At 58.2% G+C, this 19156-nt stretch overlaps 1 protein-coding gene across 2 annotated transcripts in view; it reads right to left on the bottom strand.

Moving 5' to 3' along the window:
• Window positions 1-19156, bottom strand: part of SLC9A5 (solute carrier family 9 member A5) — a 35957-nt gene that overhangs the window by 14413 nt on the left and 2388 nt on the right. Inside the window, exons 1-8 of one of the 2 annotated variants that reach the window (XM_030581884.1) lie at window positions 15885-16281; window positions 15634-15797; window positions 14772-14850; window positions 10458-10635; window positions 7874-8094; window positions 7445-7647; window positions 3147-3236; window positions 2904-2974 (exon numbers count right to left, since the gene is read on the bottom strand). In XM_030581884.1, coding sequence (XP_030437744.1) covers window positions 2904-2974; window positions 3147-3236; window positions 7445-7647; window positions 7874-8094; window positions 10458-10635; window positions 14772-14850; window positions 15634-15774 — 983 coding nt within the window. In that variant the 5' untranslated portion in view covers window positions 15775-15797; window positions 15885-16281. Of the gene's footprint in view, window positions 1-2903; window positions 2975-3146; window positions 3237-7444; window positions 7648-7873; window positions 8095-10457; window positions 10636-14771; window positions 14851-15633; window positions 15798-15884; window positions 16282-19156 lie in introns of those variants that run through there. The other variant, XM_030581883.1, reaches the window with a different exon arrangement.

Raw genomic sequence — 19156 nt, 5'->3', positions numbered from 1 at the left:
AGCTGCGATTCCCAGTGGCACTGGGGGAGGACAATTAGAACCATAGAACATCAACGTTGGAAGGGACCTCAGGAGGTCATCTAGTCCAACCCCCTGCTCAAAGCAAGACCAATCCCCCGACAGATTTTTGCCCCAGATCCCTAAATGGCCACCTCAAGGATTGAACTCACAACCCTGGGTTTAGCAGGCCAATGCTCAAACCACTGAGCTATCCCTCCCTCCATGGGGGTGGGGGCAATGCTCATTCGGGGCAGTGAGGGGAGGGGATAGGGTGGGAGCATCCCTTAAGCAGCCCTGGCAGTCGCTGGTACAAGAAATCAGCTGTGCAGCTGCTGGGGGAGAAAGCTCTGCCGCTAGCATGCAAAGCTGGCTGGGAGCTGGTGGGGGGAGCAGCCTCCCGTGCTGACAGCACCACGGCTCCATATGGCAGGCAGGGTGCGGAGGGGCAGGAGGGCAGGGACAGCATCCTGTGGGAGGGGGTGGGCGGCAGGAGGGGACCCCGCAGGGACTGCAGCGAGCGAGCAGGGCAGGGAAGGCTCTCCAGAGCTGGAACCCCTCCCCATCAGGAAATGGACTCAGGGCTGTGGTGCCTCACGGGAGCTGTCGCTCCAGCACCCTTATGCCCCATATCATCCAGGGGGCTCATGCCTGGCTGGACTTCACCTCCCATGGAGCCCCACAGTCCCTCCCTGCGGCCAAGCTGCCATGGCCCATCGTGGACTCTCACAGAGCATGGCAGAGGCCCAAGACTGGGGTGACGGTGCACTCCGTACGCTTTCTAAAAATATGTTTCTAAGTGTGAATATGCTGTAACTGGAATATGCTTTATGCAAAAGGTCTCTCGTAAGGTGTCATTACAAAGCTTATAATCTACTGAGTGTGTTCATCCTATTTGTATGAATGTGTCATTCTTGTTTCTGAAACAAGGAATATGAAGTATAACTCTGTGGTCCTACTGTAATTATGCAAAGCAAGGGTCATTAATGGTGGTTTGGAATGTTGATGGCTCCCATTAACCAGGACAATTGACTGTAGATGGCTCTGTTTACCTGCAAGCCTGCATGTGGGTAACGAAAAATGGGGTCTTGCAGTGACATGTCACCTGATACTGGACTCCATCTTAAACCTGGTGCTTTTCCATTTAGTAGGAGGGGTGGGAACCCAGAGAGACAAAGGATTCCCACCTTGTGCCAAAGCTATAAAAGGGAGTGGAGCAGGACAAGGAGGTTCCAGTCATGAGAAAAACCCTAGTTTCCACCTAAGATGCCTGCTGGAACTAACAAGGGCTGTACCAGGGGAAAGGGTTGGGCCCAGACTAGGAAGGAGTCTAGTCTGTGAAAGAAGCTTAGTGAAACATCTGAGGGTGAGATTTACCTGTATTCAGTTTATTAATGTATTGGACTTAGATTTGCATGTTTTGTTTTACTTTGCTTGGTAACTTACTTTATTCTGTCTGTTATTATATGGAACCACTTAAATCCTACTTTTTATACATAATAAAATCACTTTTGTTTATTAGTAAACCCAGAGTAAACGATTAATACTTGGGGAAGCGAACAGCTGTGCGTATCTCTCTATCAGTGTTATAGAGGGCGAACAATGTATGAGTTTACCCTGCACATGCTTTATATAGGGTAAAACAGATTTATTTGGGGTCTGGACCCCATTGGGAGCTGGGTGTTTGGGTGCTGGAGATAGGTGACCTGCTGAGCAGTTTTCGGTTAAAGCCTGCAGCTTTGGGGGCGTGGACCAGACCTTGGTCTGTGTTTGTTGCAGGCTGGTGTGTCTGGCTCAGCAAGGCAGGGTTCTGGAGTCCCGAGCTGGCAGAGAAAATGGGCTCAGAGGCAATCTCAGCACATCAGGTGACAGTCCCAAGTGCGTCTCTGTAACCAAACCCATCACAGCTGGCACTTCCCACTGGCCAGGCCTGGTACTGAGCAGAGGCTGAGAGAGGAGGGCACCACGGATTTAAAAGTGTGTTGAGCAATCCCATCTTGCGTCTTCCTGGCGCCAAGGTCCTAGTCCAAGAAGCTGGGAGGTCAGGTCAGAGCAGGTGGAGAGATGAGGAAGTTGTGGTGGGGGGTGGTGGTGGGTGGGGAAACGAGGGTGTCAGGGGTTGGGTCAGGGAGAGGAGGTGGTTGGAGTGGGGGTGGGCGGGGAGAGGAGGTGGTAGGGGTCGAGGCAGGGAGACAAGGTGGTTGGGGTGGGGATGATGAAGAGGTCGGGGCGGGGGGGGTGGGCAGAGAGGCAAGCAGTTCAGGGTCAGGTTCAGAGCGGATGGAGAGATGAGGGGGTCGGTGTTGGGATGGGCATGTGCATTGGTGGAGCGATGAGAGTATAGGGGGTTGGGGCAAGGGTGGGGCAGTCGGGGAGATGAGGGTGTCGGGGTTGTGTGGGGAGAGGAGGAGGTTGGCATGGGGGTGGGCGGGGAGAGGAGGTTGGAGCTGGGGTGATGAAGAGAGGTGGGCAGAGAGGCATTGGGGTCAGGTTCAGAGGAATGGGGAGATGAGGGGGTTGGGAGACATGTCACGTGAAGGGGCCTGGGTGGGTGGGGGTGAGCCCCCCTAGACAGGTGCTGTTGGCTCTCAGGATGCGATCGCAGCGACAGGAAGGCCCGAGACCCGCTGGGATGCACCATTCCCCTCAGTCCCAGGGAGCCAGGCCCATGGCAGGGTCCTGGGCAGAGAGCAGCACTGGGCCTGCCAGCCACACACCAGCCTCACGTTGCTCCTCTCAGGCCTGCAGACTGAGGGGTCACCTGCCAAGCCCCTGCAGGGCCCCGGGGTCCCCACTCAGTGCCCCACAGCTGGCACGGGCCCAGGGAACACCCAGGGCCAGAGCGCGACGGGGGGTCAGGAGCGGGCGAGGGGGGGCAGAGGCCCCCAGCACACGTGGGCACTCACTTGTCTCGCCAGTACCGGTAACCGTGGTGACCGACCACATCCTCCACCGCTGCCAGAATGTGGTCAAAGGCCTTGGAAAGAGAAAACACAGTGAGTGCGTGCTGGGGGGGGGCCTGGGGCAGAGTCTGACCTGGCGCCCCCTCCCTGCTGGAAACTGCCCCGTCCAAAGGAGAGCCGGGGCAGGACCCGTGGCGGGCAGGGCCGGGCAGACGCCGGCTGTCCCGGCTTGGCCCCGCTACCTACGTGCTCGTGCAGCTCCTCGTTCAGCGTTGGCTTGTGATGGTCGCTCCGCTTCACCTTCAGCCACTTCACCAGGGGCTTGATGGTCAGACCCTGAACAGGCAGAGCAGGGCTGTCAGTGAGGGAGCAGCTCCAGCAGGGTCCCGTGGGCACCGAGCCAGCCCCAACTCTCCCCAGCAAGGGGAGGCCAGCCCAGCTGCCCCAGCCTGGGCAGCATCTACCCTGGGCCTTTGCCACTTCGCTCTCCCCTCTTCTGAGCGCATCCCTGGGGGAGCACGCCGAGCCATCCGGCCCAGTACGCAGGCAGCCAGGGCTGCTGGGCCAAGATGCAGCACAAGAAAGGAGGTGCTGTCCCGAGGCCTTGGCACCAGGAGATATGTGCCTACAGCGTACCAGGGCCTCCACGCCTCTCGCACGCTCGTGTGAATCAGAAGTGGCGCCAGTGCCATCCAAGTGACACTGGGGCAGGGAGGTGTTAAAATTGGGACCTCAGTATGCACTCAGGTCCTTAGACGCTGTCTGCTACAAGCAAAGCTGACAGATGCCTGGTTTCTCGGGCAGGGAAGAAGCCCTTGGTAGAGCAGTGGCTGGTGCAGTGCAGGGGAGAGGACACTTGGGACCAGCAGCCCCCAGTCAGGCGGTTAGCTACCAGCCGGCACAGTGAACCACCCAGTCATTCACAGAATAAAATCCCGGAGAAGTGCAGAGGAAGCAGAGGCCAGAGCACATACAAGTGCAATGCTCGAGCCAAGGGAAGGGGAAACCACCATATGGCCAGACATGATGGAACAAACATGAATCACAAAACACCCCGGGGCAATTCCAGCAAAGGCAGCAGAGTCACACCAGCGTGGGCTTGACCCACTGACGTCGATGCGATGAGGAATCACAGCAGTGAGTGGCGCGGGTTTATAAAGAACCCCAGTCTCGCCAGCCAGGCTCGATTGCTGGCTTTGGTGAGGAGCTTCTTCTGACTGGCCGCGTGCCCAATCTCCACGAGGGACGGGATCCCTGCGGGGCAGGCACTGCCCTTAACTGGAGGTGCAGCAGGAAGGCTGCCCCTGTGCGGCCTTCAGGAGACTGCAGGGCTCACACCTGGTCTGGTACGGCCGGGGCGGGCAGAGAGCAGCCCAGGGCAGGGTTCACACTAGGCCTGGCACGGCCGGGGAGGGCAGAGAGTGGCATAGGGCAGGGCTCACACCTGGCCTGGCACAGCCGGGGCCGGCAGAGAGCAGCACAGGGCAGGGTTCACACTAGGCCTGGCACGGCCGGGGAGGGCAGAGAGCGGCATAGGGTAGGGCTCACACCTGGCCTGGCATGGCCGGGGCAGGCAGAGAGCAGCACAGGGCAGGGCTCACACCTGGCCTGGCACAGCCGGGGCCGGCAGAGAGCAGCACAGGGCAGGGTTCACACTAGGCCTGGCACGGCCGGGGAGGGCAGAGAGCGGCATAGGGCAGGGCTCACACCTGGCCTGGCATGGCCGGGGCAGGCAGAGAGCAGCACAGGGCAGGGTTCACACTAGGCCTGGCACGGCCGGGGCGGGCAGAGAGTGGCACAGGGCTCATACCCAGCCTGGCATGGCCGGGGAGGGCAGAGAGCAGCACAGGGCAGGGCTCACACATGGTCTGGCACGGCTGGGGTGGGCAGAGAGCAGCACACGGCAGGGCTCACACACGGTCTGGCACGGCTGGGGTGGGCAGAGAGCAGCACACGGCAGGGCTCACACACGGCCTGGCATGGGTGGGGTGTGCAGAGAGCAGCACAGGGCTCACACCCAGCCTGGCATGGCCGGGACAGGCAGAAGGCAGCACAGGACAGGTCACACCCGGCTTGGCACGGCTCGGGCGGGCAGAGAGCAGCACAGGGCAGGGCTCACACTGGTCCTGGCACGGCCGGGGTGGGCAGAGAGCGGCACAGGGCAGGGCTCACACACGGCCTGGCACGGCTGGCGGGGGACAGAGAGCAGCACAGGACAGGGCTCACACCCAGCCTGGAACGGCTGGTGTGGGACAGAGAGCAGCACAGGACAGGGCTCACACCCAGCCTGGAACGGCCAGGGCAGGCAGAGAGCAGCACAGGGCGGGGCTCACACTCGGCCTGGCATGGCCGGGGGGAGGACAGAGAGCAGCACAGGGCAGGGCTCACACACGGCCTGGCACGGCTGGGGGGCGGGGGCAGAGAGCAGCACAGGGCAGGGCTCACAAACAGCCTGGCACGGCTGGGGGGGGCGCAGAGAGCAGCACAGGGCAGGGCTCACACACGGCCTGGCACAGCTGGGGGGGCGGGCAGAGAGCAGCACAGGGCAGGGCTCACACTTGGCCTGGCACGGCTGGGGGAGGGGGCGCAGAGAGCAGCACAGGGCAGGGCTCATACACGGCCTGGCATGGCTGGGGGGGCGGGTGGCAGAGAGCAGCACACCACAGGGCTCACAAACGGCCTGGCACGGCTGGGGGGGAGGGGGAGAGAGCAGCACAGGGCAGGGCTCACACATGGCCTGGCACAGCTGGGGGGCGGGGGCAGAGAGCAGTGCTCACAAACGGCCTGGCATGGCTGGGGGGGGGGGGCAGAGAGAAGCACAGCACAGGGCTCACACTTGGCCTGGCACGGCTGGGGGGGCGGGTGCAGAGAGCAGCACACCACAGGGCTCACACCCGGCCTGGCACGGCTGCGGGGGAGGGGGGGCAGAGAACAGCACAGGGCAGGGCTCACACCCGGCCTGGCACGGCTGCCGGGGGGGGGCAGAGAACAGCACACGGCAGGGCTCACACACGGCCTGGCACGGCTGGGGGTGGGGCAGAGAGCAGCACACCGCAGGGCTCACACCCAGCCTGGCACGGCTGGGGGGGGGGCAGAGAACAGCACAGGGCAGGGCTCACACACGGCCTGGCACGGCTGGGGGTGGGGTAGAGAGCAGCACAGGGCAGGGCTCACACCCGGCCTGCCCAGGGACTTTGCCCCACCAGCATTTTAGCGAGGTCACAGTGCCACCTAGTGGCCATGCCTGAGTTTCACCCTGGGGACCATGGCGGGGACAAGCACAGGGCCCACGTTGCTGCTGTCTGCCCGTGCAGGTGGATGGGCTCTAGTGTGGCCTGCTCACAACTAACCCAAAACTACATCACACGCGAGTGCCAGCGGCCCCTGCCCGAGCTGCAGGGTGTGACACCCAACTCCGAGGCGCAGGCCTGAGCAGACCCGCCCCACAGCCAGAGAACGAGGGCCGCTCACTAGTATTCACGAGCAGCACAAGAGGAGGCACCGCTGGCACCCTATGAGCACTGCTGCCCACTGACTGTCTGGGTGAGCGACAGGGCCCCGCGGACTCGCCCTGTGCTGCACTGGCACTGGGCGGGGGCCAGAGCCTGCGCAGGGAAAGCAGACGGGGCCCTGGCCAGCAGGGGGGCCAGGACTCACAGGTGCATCTCCACTCCCCTCCTGCCCCTGGCTCTGTGCAGGCTCTGTCTGGCAGGGCATGCGGATGGGGCCATGTGGCCTGGAGCTGACCTGAAGGGGCAGGGGTAGTGAGGGGCTCTGTCTGGCAGGGGGCTCAGCACTTCCAGGGGGTAGCCTCCCCGCTCGCAGTCTCTGCCAATGTCCCCAGCTGCAAGAAATACCTCAGGCGAATGCAGGTGAGTCCTGCTGATTATTCCTGCTGATTATAATACTGGGGTGGGGGGGGTGCTAAGAAAACAGTCCCCCATTGACAACCCTACCTGGCAACCCTGGAGCAGCTTCTCCTTAGGCTGAACTGCATGTTAAGTGACAGGCATCAGGAGCAGAGCGCGGGGGAGGGAACACGGGGGGAAGGGGTAGGTGCCAGCTCCCCTCTAGTAGCCACATGTCTTTTGCTCTCTCTGCTGCTGCCCCCTGGCTCTGTGCCCCAGGCCTAGTGTGTGTGCCCAGCCTGGGTGCTGAGAACAGCCGGGGGAGCTGGCTGGTGCCAGGCACAGCAGGCAGGAGGGGAGTGTCCAGCCCCGTCTCTCTAAGGCATGTTTTGTCTAAGAGAAAGATGCAGCTGCCCCACCCAGAGAACTGCTATGGGACCTGCGATGCCCAAGGGGGCAGGGCTGTCTGCCCATATCCCAGCACCCCCAGCTCCAGTCCTGCCGCCCCAGAGGACTGGAGTCCTGCAGTGCTACCTCCAGCCTCCTCCAACCCAGGCCTTGTATCTCCCCACGAGCTGCCTCCGAGGCCAGCCCCCTGCAGCCGGGCAGGAGCACCACAGCTAGCCCTGCTCTCCAGCACAGAGCCAGGCTGGAGATTTGGTGTGGTTGGGGACGGCCGGGCCCTGCCATGCTGACCTGCACGAGGACGGTGAAGAAGACCACCACGATGGTCGTTGCCACGAAGTAGTCCTTGGCTCGCACCTTGGCTCCATCCAGCAGGATGACCAGGGCAAAGGCGACGGCCCCCCGCAGGCCCCCGTATGACATCACCACCTGGTCGATGCGGTCCAGTGGCATGAGGCGGAAGTGGTTGAGCACCCAGGTCTGGAGGATGACACCTAGGGGAGAAGGGGAGGGATGCGGATGAGGGCCTGGCCTGGGTGCGTGCTCTGCAGGATGCAGCCAGGGACAGGGCTCTTACAAACCCTCTGCAAGAGCCCCCCAGTCCTATCCCTGGCAGATTGCCCCACGAGCCAGGAGGGGGCTCTGGGCATCCTGGGGACCTGACAGCCCCCAGCCAGAGGCTGAGAGCTGCAGACAGCACAGGATAGGAGAGCGACTGACCCACGGCCCGGAAAAGCAGGATGAAGAGCAGGGTGCCCAGCACCAGTGCCGTGTCCCACGCCCACTTGGAGGTGTCCACGGCGGAGATACCCAGGAACATGAAGATGACGGTCTCGGAGCTGCTAGCCAGCGTTTTCATGGTGTACTTGACAGTGGTGCGGGATTTCCGTGAGATGTTGGCTTCCACATATTTCTTACAGCAGATCCCACAGAAGGTGACCCTAGAAGGCAGCAAGAGCTTGGGATTGATGTGGGTAGGGCCACACTGCCCCCTCTCCGCTTCCTTTGCACTGGCCAGCAAGTGCCACGAGCCCTGCACGCTCACCACAGTGGGATCCCCCTCTCCCAGGTCCTCCACCCGCTGCTCTCACTCAGCTGAGCCAGAGGGGCCGAGTCTGGGTGTGCAGCAGGAGGACCAGCCGTCGCTCAGGCGCTGCTTCCACCCCATGTGGCAGCCCGCAGAGCCCTGTGCCATGTGATAGTCATGCCTGTCTCATGTCCAGCTCCAAGGTGCTGCCGTCCAATATCGTGTGGCTGCCTACATGCCCCGGCAGACAAAGACCCGGCTATGGGATCTAGAGACAGGGCATACAGCACCTGCAGCGTGTCACAGACAGTGTCAGCAACTCACCAGGCGCCCGGTGCAGAGCTCAGAGGCCCACACCCAGAGAGAAGGACAGCAAGAGCCCACCAGCACACCAGGGTTCGCAAACTGCCTGTGGTTCTCCACATACTGTATGCCAGGCGTGCCAGCTACCACGGCTGCTCTGCTCTCTGGGCTCTGAGTAATGGACAGAGTCAGCGTCACCCGCCACCACCCTCTGCCCGCCCCCAGCTGCTGGAGCTCCAGCCTCAGGCCTTAAAGCCAGGCTGGGCAGAAATGGCTTCTTCCTAAAGCCCCCCTGCTTCCCCAGGAGCACTGCCTGCCCTCCCCTGCCACAGAGAGAGCCCCTCCTAGCCCCCGAAGGGCCAGCACTCCTGCTTAGAGCAGTACTTCAGTGCCAGCCACAAACGACCCTTCCTCATTCAGTCACAGCTTTCTCCAGGCTCTGCCAGGGCCCTTACGTGGTTCTTCCTATGTGTGGCCTGGGCCCCAGAGTTACTGTTCACGGCCAGTGACTGAACAAAGCAAGAGGGAAATGGCCGGATCAGACCCTGGGGCACTTGGCTCCAGGATGTTCCCTGACATGGGCTGGGGCAACAGGCCAGGGAGGGAGGAGGCAAGAGACAACCATGCACGGGGCCCCTCACGGACAGCAGCACCCCAGGCAGTGCCTCCGACAGGCAAGTCTCTGAGTTCAGGGAGGTTCCGTTTGGTCTGAGCTGGTCAACGCGGGCGCAGAACAACATCTCTGAGCGAGCCTGGATGCCAGCGATCTCTGCGCTGCAATTGTCACCGCCTTGGGCTGCTCATCGAAATGCCGCCAGGAGGTGGATCTGCCCAGGGACGGAGCTCTCCTGGGACAGCATTCCAGGCAATGTACCCGCAGACAGGAACAGCGTCAGCACCTCAGCAGCTCCAGCCTGGCCCCAGCTGGCTGCCCTTGCCCTGGCGGCTGTCCCCCGCAGCCTCTCCTCTGTCCCGTTGGGGAGGCGCTGAGAGGCTCTCGGAGGGGGAGAAGGGAGCCTGCCACTATGGGGGGGAAGCTTTGTCCCAATGCTGCCATTTCCGCTCCTTTGGCCGAGTCCCCTGGACAGACAGTCCCCGGGAAAGGCCCTTTCCCGAGTGACAGGAATCTAGTTGCTGAACCTACAAAATCAAACCAGTCTGGGCTCAGAACCCACCCAGCGACCAGGAGATCACAGTATAATGTATGCGATCCAACGCCCAGCTCCAGGGCACTAGCTTTGTAGCCCACGTTTAGCAGCAGCTCCTGGGGAGAACGGGAAGGGCATCCCCAGCTCAGTTCCTAGGAAATGGCCCCAGCAACTCGACTGGGGCCCGAGAGTCTCAGACAGAGCACGCGGGGTCCGGGAGAGAGGAGGAGACACTGAATGCAAAGGGAGCCTGGGAGTCCCAGCATCTCTTCTCGGTTCAGGGTGTTGCTGTCTCAGGCCAGGCCGACAGCAAGAACTGAACCACAGCCCCCTATGACGGGGGGGGTCCACGCAGAGCTCTGGTAGCAGAGCAGCCAGGGCCTGGAGACAGTCAGCACCTCAGGTGGGAAAGCGAATGAGGAGTCTGAGTGCTGGAGATCAGCTCCTGGAATGAGCAAAGAACCTTGGTGGGGGGCGAACCCTGGAGATCCCCTCACAAGCAATTAACTCGTCTATTAAGTGACTGGGTCAGGGCTATTGTCTGGCGATGTGAAGGGGAGGGGGCTGCGGGTGGGGAATCGAGGAGCGATGTGAAGGGCTGTGGATCCAAGAGTGATGCAAAGGGGAGGGAGCTGTGGCTGGGGATGGTGGAGCAACGCGAAAGGGAGGGGGCTGCAGGTGGGGCTCGAGGAGCAGTGTGAACAGGAGGGCAGAGGCTGCAGGGAACCTGCTCCCACAAGGATGTGCCACGCCAGTCCCACGGGGCCCAGCATCCCTCCCGCCCAGGTCGGATCTCCAGGGAAAAGCCCAAGCGTGCAGTACTCACGCAAGGATGGAGGAGAGTGAGACCATCTCGGCGGCAAGGTACGCCATGTACGCCAGCAGGAAGACGAAGAGCGGCTCGATGATGCGCACGCGCTTGGTGAACCTGGTGATCAGCGCCAGCAGGAAGGCGAAGAGCAGCCCCACGGCCGCCCCCCCGAGGCTCACCACGAAGAAGGAAGCTGGGGGGCACAAGAGCAGATCCCCACGGAGTGAGTCTTGCTGGCTGCAGCCTTGGTCTCGGCAGCAGTTTGCTTCCCAGCCATGAGCCCTGCAGAAGGCAGCTTGTATCTACCGCCAGAGGGAGCCTCTCCCCTTTTCCCGGAGACCTGCCTGCTGAGCCTGCCTTTGGAGAGGCCTCTACTGAGGATGGCTGCGCCCCAAAAGCAGTGAACCCGGCTAACTGCAGAGGTCGGGACACGCTGCACAGGGGCTGTTCTTTCTTCCTTACTGACAAATATGGAGATATGCCTATCTCGCAGAGCTGGAAGGGACCCCGAAAGGTCATTAAGTCCAGCCCCCTGCCTTCACTGGCAGGACCAGGTACTGATTTTGCCCCAGATCCCTAAGTGGCCCCCTCAAGAATTGAACTCACAACCCTGGGTTTAGCAGACCAATGCTCAAACCGCTGACCCTGCTCCACCCCCTTCCCCAAGGCCCCGCCCTCACTCTGCCTCGGTCACTGCATTTTTAACAGGCACGTTGCTTGTCAAATAAACCCCCTTCGGAGGAAAGCCCATCCGAGAAGCAACGTGCCTGTTAAAAAAGCAGTGACAGAGGTGGAGCGAGGGTGGGGCCTTGGGGGAGGGGGCGGAGCAGGGAGAGGCAGGGTGAGGGCAGGGCCTTGGGGAGGGGGCAGGGCAGGAAGAGGAGGAGTGAAGGCGGGGCCTTGGGGGAGGGGGTGGGTATTGCCATGGGGGTGGAGCACCCCCAAGAAAAACTAAAAGTCAGCAGCTGTGTCTCTGACTTTCCCTCTCTGGCCCATGCATGCACCGCAGAGCGCCGGCCCGGCACAGATATGGCAAGCCGGCACACACAGCATAGGGAAATAAGGGGCAGGGAGCAGCTCTCTCAGGACAGAGAGCGAGGCCTGGAACTCCTCAAGGGGCACAGACCTGAGGCACAACAGCATCTGATGAGGAGGCCTCCAGCGGAGACAAAGGAGCCCCTCTGGGAACGTCTTGGCACTGCCTGGCGTGGCAGAGTGGGAGATATTGGACAGTCCACGGGGAGTGAGGCGTTCACCTCCTGATTCCAAACGCTGCCTCCTCTGTCCACGGGGGGAGGCAAAGGGGAGCTGCGGCCCCTCCCCAGGATCAAAGGCAGCCACCAGGCCCCGGGGAACAAAAAGCAAAACCTTCTCCTGTGCATTTCCTGGGGGCCACCCCCTGTAGCCTCCACCCCCACTCCATTCCCTAGCTGCCAAACCTCCTGCTCGCCCCCCCGAGCAGCTACACAAACAGCCCACAGGGGCAAACCAAACACTTGGGGGCAGCAAAAATCAGTGGAATTGAATCTATAAATAAATACCCCAAGAATTACAGGATTGGACAGGGGATTTCAACTATGCTACTTTGGGTGACACCTACTAACACTTCAGGTACAACAATGGAAAAACCGGACAGGGCGGATGACCCATCAGCAAGAACAATAGACTGTGAAAAGCTTGGCCTTCCTGGGGACGCGTCAGACTGCCCCTGACTCATGGACGCTGTGATCCTACAGAGTCAGGGGGTCTTGTCACCTGACACTAAACATTACCTGGGACTTCTTGTAACTTTCCACTGGAAGGGAAGGGGGGATTAAGTTTGGGGAACAAAGGATTCCCACCTTGTATAAATCCTATTTAAGGGTGGGGAGGAAGGCAAATGGGTCTCCTCCTCCTCCACTCTATGGCCTGTCTGCCCAAGAAGAAAGACTGGTAAAGCCACCTGAAGGGAAGGCGAGCGGGAGTCCAGACTGAGACAGGGTCCAGTCTGAAAAGTAATATAATGAACTCTGAACCACAGAAACTTTGCAACCTTCCTAAAATAACATTTAGGATGAGAACTTACATTGTGTAACCTGTTTCTTAAGTCTATTGAACTTAGCTTGCGTATTTTGGTTTATTTGGTCAGTAATCTGCTTGGTTCTGTCTGTTCTCTCTTATATTCATTTACAATTCACTTTTGTAGTTACCAAACTTATTTCTTGTTTATAATATAACCCCCATTTCTATAATTTCTAACGGGGGTGAGGGGAGAAGTCATGCACATCTCTCTTCATATTGAGGGAGGGGGCGAATTTTATGAGCTTGCGCTGTACAAATATTTCTATACAGTGCAAGACAGGGTTATTTCGGGTTTGTCTCCCAAAAGGGGTGTGCACGTGAGTGCTGGGGGAGCCCCTCACACAGAGCTGACTTCAGTCTGTGTCTGCAGCAGGGTGTGGGTGTGTGTTAGTTAATAGGCCGGCGAGCCTAATCCAGCAAAGCAGGGAGAGGGAGCCCAGGCTGATTGAGCAGGGGAGGCTCAGTGAAACCCCAGCACATCAGGTGGCACCCAGAAGGGGGGTCCAACCCATCACACCAATCAACCAAAACAAGCCTCCACCTATGACTGGAGACCAGAGGCTGATGTTTGCTGCTGTATGATCTGTGAAACGAGACATGGGCACATGCTACAACAGGGGTGGGCAAACTTTTTGATCCAAGGGCCACATTGGGGAAAAGACGTATGGCGGGCCATGAATGCTCACAAAATTGGGGCTGCAGTTCAGGAGGGGGTGATGGCTCTGGTTAGGGGTGCAGGCTCTGGGGATGAGGAGTTTGGGATGCAGGAGGGTGCTCAGGGCTGGGATCAAGGGGTTTGGAGAGCAGGAGGGGGATCAGGGCTGGGGCAGGGGGTTGGGGCGTGGGGAGAGGCTCAGGGGGTGCAGGCTGGAGTGCCAGAGTGGACCCAAGCCGCTGGCAGTTTGCCCACCCCTATGCTACAAGCTGGCCAGATGCTCGGGGTGGGTTGGGACTGGCCTCATAACCTCAGCCGGCTCATCTCCTGACCAGAGCCCTTGGCCATGGTTAAGGTGTGTTGGGCTTGTATAAAATCATAGAATCGTAGGACTGGGAGGGACCTCGAGAGGTCGTCTAGTCCAGTCCCCTGTACTCCTGGCAGGACTAAGGATTATCTAGAGCAGTGCTTCTCAAAGCAGTGGACCGCGGACTGGTGCCGGTCTGCGAGCCATCCGCTGCCAGTCCGCAGCGAGTTTCCTCATAAGAGTGTCAAATATGATAATAATATAGCACTGGTCCCTGGCACATTGGAAAAAAAATTGCCGGTTCCCCACATGAGCTAGTTTGAGAAGCACTGATCTAGACCATCCCTGACAGGCGTGTGTCCAACCAGCTCTTAAAAACCTCCAATGATGGAGATTCCACAACCACCTTAGGCAATTTATTCCAGTGCTTAAGCACCCTGACAGCTAGGAAGTTCTCCTGGCTTTTGGTCCCCATCCCCTGTCTGTTTATCCACAGAGCTCCTCGGGGGCAGGGCTGCCTATGGGGCAAGTGGCCTGCACACCAGGGATGCTGTCAGACACAGCCAGCCAGCATGGACATCTGGCCAGGTCTATGCACAAAGCAAACAGTTAGAAGCTGCACCCTGGCACCTGAGATCCGCTTCTACAGCCTCCATTTAGACTCACTTTACTCACCCAGCCACAAGAGCTGGGAGAGAGCTCCTGAGTCACATCTCCCCTGTCTCTGCCAGCCGGCCACGGCTGTTCAGAGTATGTGGTCCCGTCCAGTTTACACATCCCAAGCGATGGGACTTCCAGCACCTCCCCTGGGAAGCCAGTCCACCGCAGTCCCTTCCAATGGCACGGCATCTGCCCGGCTCATCCCCTCTCCGCATGGCCTGCTCCCCTCCAGACCCACAGCAAGTTGGGAATGTCAGGTCCTTTCTAAGCCTGTCACGTTCTCTTAAGGACTTGGGATCTTCAAGCATTTGACCCTGGAGACCGGCTGTGTGCATGGCCTGCCACCCCAATGAGCTGCCCAGCAGGTTGTACGGGGCAGGGCAGGCAGGTGAGTTCTTTACAATGCCCTGGAGGGGACGTCGTCCTGTATGGCCCACCATGCAGGCTGTCAAAGCAGCCACCCTCCTGTCACCGGCCCAGGGCTGTATGGAGGGCACTTGCCTTCACGCAGTGCTCCCCAGTGTCAGCCAGTCTGGTCTCCCCAGCAGGGGGAGCTGGCAGCCACGCCCGCTCTACACATCCTCCAGCAGAGAAAGCAGGCCCGGGAACAGTGTGTCTAACAGAGAGGGGCTGGAGACACACTCACCGACACCCTTCAGGTAGTCTGTGGCCTGGACATGCACAGGGCCCATTTCCACAAAGGAGTTAAAGACTTTGTACAGCACCTGCAAGGCAAAGCAATGGGTTTAGCCCATCGCCTGGGCCCCGATGGACCAACCGCCCCTTCTTGACTCTAGCCTGCGCTGTCCTAGGCAGCGTGAGGATGTGTTTCTCCTTTTGGGCATGTGATGCCTGCCCTGAAGACCCTGCCTCTTGGGCGGCGGAGAAGCAGGGAGGTAGCAGACTCTATGCTCTCCAGGTGTGGAGCTTCCTAGGCGAAGGGACACAGGGCCAGAGTGGGAGCGTACATCTCCTGCCGACACCTGCTCTGGATCTGCCTAGGGCGATTGCCCAGCTAGTCCTGTGCTGGGCTCTCTCAAGCATACGCTGAAGTACCAGGGGGTGGTGTGGGGTGTGCAAACCCCTTTGGCTCGTCTCTTGATCCAGCTGTGAAGCCACGTTATTCAGGTGACTGCTGGCCCGTTACCCACCCTGCTCCTATGGTATCCTATCTCCTGGCGCCTTGGAGACTCCCTTGCTCCATGCCCACAGCAGGGCAGGGCTATTACTGAGACGGCAACCCCCCGAGCTGGGCGCAGTCCTATGCCCTGGAGGACAGGACGTCCCACTGAGGAGAGGGCTGTGGACATGCAGACGGTAGAGACCACGGAGAGTGGGACGAGCGTGTCCTGTCTGGGCCTTGGGGCCAGGGGCTTTCTGCCCCAATCGGCAGCTCTAGGACTAGAGGAGAAGCTCCCACTATCTGGCAGCTGCAGCATGGATGTCTCAGGCCTCCAGCCAGAGAGGGCAATACTCCCCCTAAGCATAGAGCCCTGGGCCATACTCACCACGGTGACAGCGTCGTTCAGCAGGGACTCCCCGAACACGATGATGAAGAGGGTCTCATTGATGTGGACTTCCTCGAAGATAGCCAGCACCGCCACAGGGTCCACGGCTGAGATGAGGCTGCCGAAGAGCAGGAAGTCCATCAGGCCAGCTTCCACGCCCTCGTCTGCCAGGACAGAAACACACCGCTCAGGGCACCTCGGAAGGGGGCATGGGCTGAGCTCCAGCCTCCTGCATCTCCAGCAGCACCCACCTCACACAGCCCATGGGAAGCAGACCAGGATTCAAGCCCTAAGGGCCCAGCCAGACACATCAGGGAGCGAGAGAAACGAAGGAGGGACCCCACCCACCCTGCACAGAGCTGCTGCAGATGCCTCCGCTGTGGACCCCATTATCACGGCACACAGAGCAAGGCCAGCCTAGCAGGCCCTGATAAACAACAAGCCTCATGTCTGCTCTGTGGTGACCATGGAGTGGGCAGGAGATACCATGAATTTGTCTCTGCACATCATGGCAGACAGGGCACAACGCAGGGCTCCTGCTGTCAGCACCAGCTATGCCAAAGGGCTCAGAAGGGACCCTCCCCTGTTCCTAGAGAAATTCTCCAGTCCCAATTTTGTCTGCTTGGTCTCAATTCTGAATAAGCCGGAGCCAGGCCACTCCAAGAGGAAATATGCAGATCTTGAGTATGCTCAGTGCTAACACAGGGTGAAAAGTTCAGTTAATTGGCAGACTGCCAGGAGTGCTAAGATGGCACCCTGGCAAAAGGCCCAGTAGGTGAGAGAATCGGCAGAATCATAATGCTGAAATTAACAGCAACTGTGAGCATGTGCAGAATGAAAGGGGTGACAACCTCAGCCTGAACTGACATGAGCCGGTTTGGGGCTGCTTCTTCTGGTAGCTGAAGATGAGGTGATGGGGGTTAGAACAGTATAAATATTACTATGCTGACAGGCAGCCAGTCAGTCAGGAGCCAGCGAGGAAAGCGATCGGGAGAAGACGGAGTAAGAGAGAGGAGCCAGCAAGAACAACTGCTGGAAAGGAGTTACAAGAGCGGCTGCTGGGAAAGAGAGATTGGAGAGCAGACAGAGGAGCCACTGAAGAAATGTTGTAGCAGAGTGAGAGAATCCGCCAAGAGAACCAAGTGGCAACAACTACGAACAGCGAAACAGAGCTAAGGGAGAGTGAATTTGGAACACTAGCAGCAGCTACAAAGTTTGAAGAGAGAGTGACAGCTTAAAATCCTGAGGAGAACTCTTCTGGGAGAAGCTGCTTCAGCAGCAAGCAGCAGCAACTAAAGAAAGATGCCAAAGAATTTACAAAATAAATTAGTTTTATTATAAGTATTAGTGTGTGTGTGCGCACTAATAAGAATGCATAGAATATTGTTATTAACTGACATTTATTTATGTAAAATCTAAAGTATAATTGAAGAACTACTGTCAATGATTGGTTATAGACTGGCCATTTGTAGAAAAGTGGTTCGCTTAGAATCATTTAAACTGTATGCTGTTGTGGTTTGAATGTTCTTTTAACTTGCAATAAGGGATGTGTGTCTTATTTAGGACTTTAGATAATATTGTATTAGGGATTATTAGTTACAAGAATACTTCTGTGTCAATCACTCTATTGGAAGGTTAGATCCGTGTCCTTCAAGTGTTTCCTTAACAACTCTGGAGACTCAGATCCCAGGAAAAGCAGATTGAGGGGGCAAGAGGGTGGTTATTTTAGGGCACCCCAGAGACTAAATTTCAGGGTAACACCCTGGCAGAGCTGCTAGGAGCTGCCCTTGACATCACCATCCCCCTTGTCTGCCCACCCAAGCTTGCCGAGGTGCTGGAGGCTAGATGAGGTTCTGCTAGCAGTGCTGGGACCCCACCAGTTCCCTGAAGCCTGGGGAGGATACCAGAGGAGGGGGTGGTGAGGTTGTGGGCTGAGGGAGAGAGAGACTGCACATGTGAAAACCTTGCCCTGGGGTCCAGGAAGTGGCACTGGCTGGTCCTGAGGGAGCAGCAGCCTCAAAGAGTCACCGAGCAGCCCCTTGGGGGAAAGGGGTGAGTAGCAGGGAGTGGGGGAGGATTAGCTCTGGGATGGTGATGGCTCAGTCTGAGCAGTGATTGCCAGCCAATGCATCAGCCATGTCTGGGATGTGCTGCAGCTGCCGGGGCTGTAACGGGCACAGCACAGTCGGTGGCCACCCAAGAGCTCAGGGGCACTTGGGGATGAGGGGTCGGATAAGAGGAATTTCTCCACTAAAATCCCTGAGCTCCCCAATGGTGGGTGTGAACCCTTCCTGGACCTCACGGAGCCTCCGGCTGCAGGACCATGCCGGGAGTATGCAGCACCCCTGCCCTTGCCCAGTTTTGTTCCTTTCCCATTCCCTGGTTCGTTGTTAGATGAACCCCCAGATCATTCATAGTGTCAGAGGTGCTGAGCGAGAGGGAGCCTGTGGTCAGTCTGAGGTCAACTCCTGGGCTTGAAATGAAAAGCAGAGGCAAGGGAGCACATGGAACAGCAAACAAAGAAGAGCAAAGGCCTTTGTATGTATCTTATGAGCACAGTCGAAGCTTGACGAGCTTAAGAAGGGGAAAAAGCCAAACACGGATGATATGCAAGCTCCATCCAGTCTGCAATTGCCAGGCAACATCGCAGACAACTGGAAAAAATTCCAACAGCGGTTTGAATTGTATTTAGCAGCCACAGGGAAGAGCAGAAAAATGATAACGTGAAATCATCAATCTTTTTGCATATTGTTGGGGAGGAAGCATTGGATACTTATAACAACTTTAAATTTGAAGAAGATGAAAGCATGAAGTAAAATACGATTTGAGGAGCACTGTGTGACATTCTACACCTTGGGGGAGCACTCTGTAACTCTCATATTCCGCATTTATATATAATTGTATGCCATGGGAGGTATCAGGGGAAAGTTTATGCTCTGCTGAAAGTCACTGCTCTATCTAAATATGTAGATCATTAGTGCATATAAAGTTAAGAGATTGTGTTGTATGGTTGTCACTAAAACATGCTGTAAGTTGGGGAATCGGTCAGATATTAGCTCCCCAGAGGCAACAGCAAGGAAAATAACCAATGCCTGGATGGGATGTCAAACAACCAGGAACAGCCATTGTCCAGCAAGGGAGCTACAAGGCAATGACTTACCTGCATGAGGCCACCCCAGGGGAATTGCTCAACCTTGCCTGGGGACTCAGCAATGCCCCAGACATGTTTTCCAGGCACATGGACTAAGGGTATAAAACAGAACATTGCAGCCCCATACTGCGTCTTTTCCTCTCTCCCCCTCCCACCTACGCTGCAAGCAACAAGGACACTGAAAACACTGAAGACTCCAACAGAGGAGACTGGCCTAGGTTTCAGGCATGAAATGCCATATCCAGGGGGATGAGAAAAACTGCTTAATCTAAATGTTGCCCAGTCTAATAGGGTTGAGAGTTCAGACTGCGCGCTTATATTCTGTTTTCTTTTGGTAATCACGCTGACTTTTTGCCTATCACTTATAATCCC

Source organism: Gopherus evgoodei, chromosome 12, assembly GCF_007399415.2.
Source record: "Gopherus evgoodei ecotype Sinaloan lineage chromosome 12, rGopEvg1_v1.p, whole genome shotgun sequence".
Taxonomy (NCBI): Eukaryota; Metazoa; Chordata; order Testudines; family Testudinidae; genus Gopherus; species Gopherus evgoodei.
Note: the sequence above shows the minus strand (reverse complement) of the source record. Positions and strands in the feature narration are given on the sequence as shown.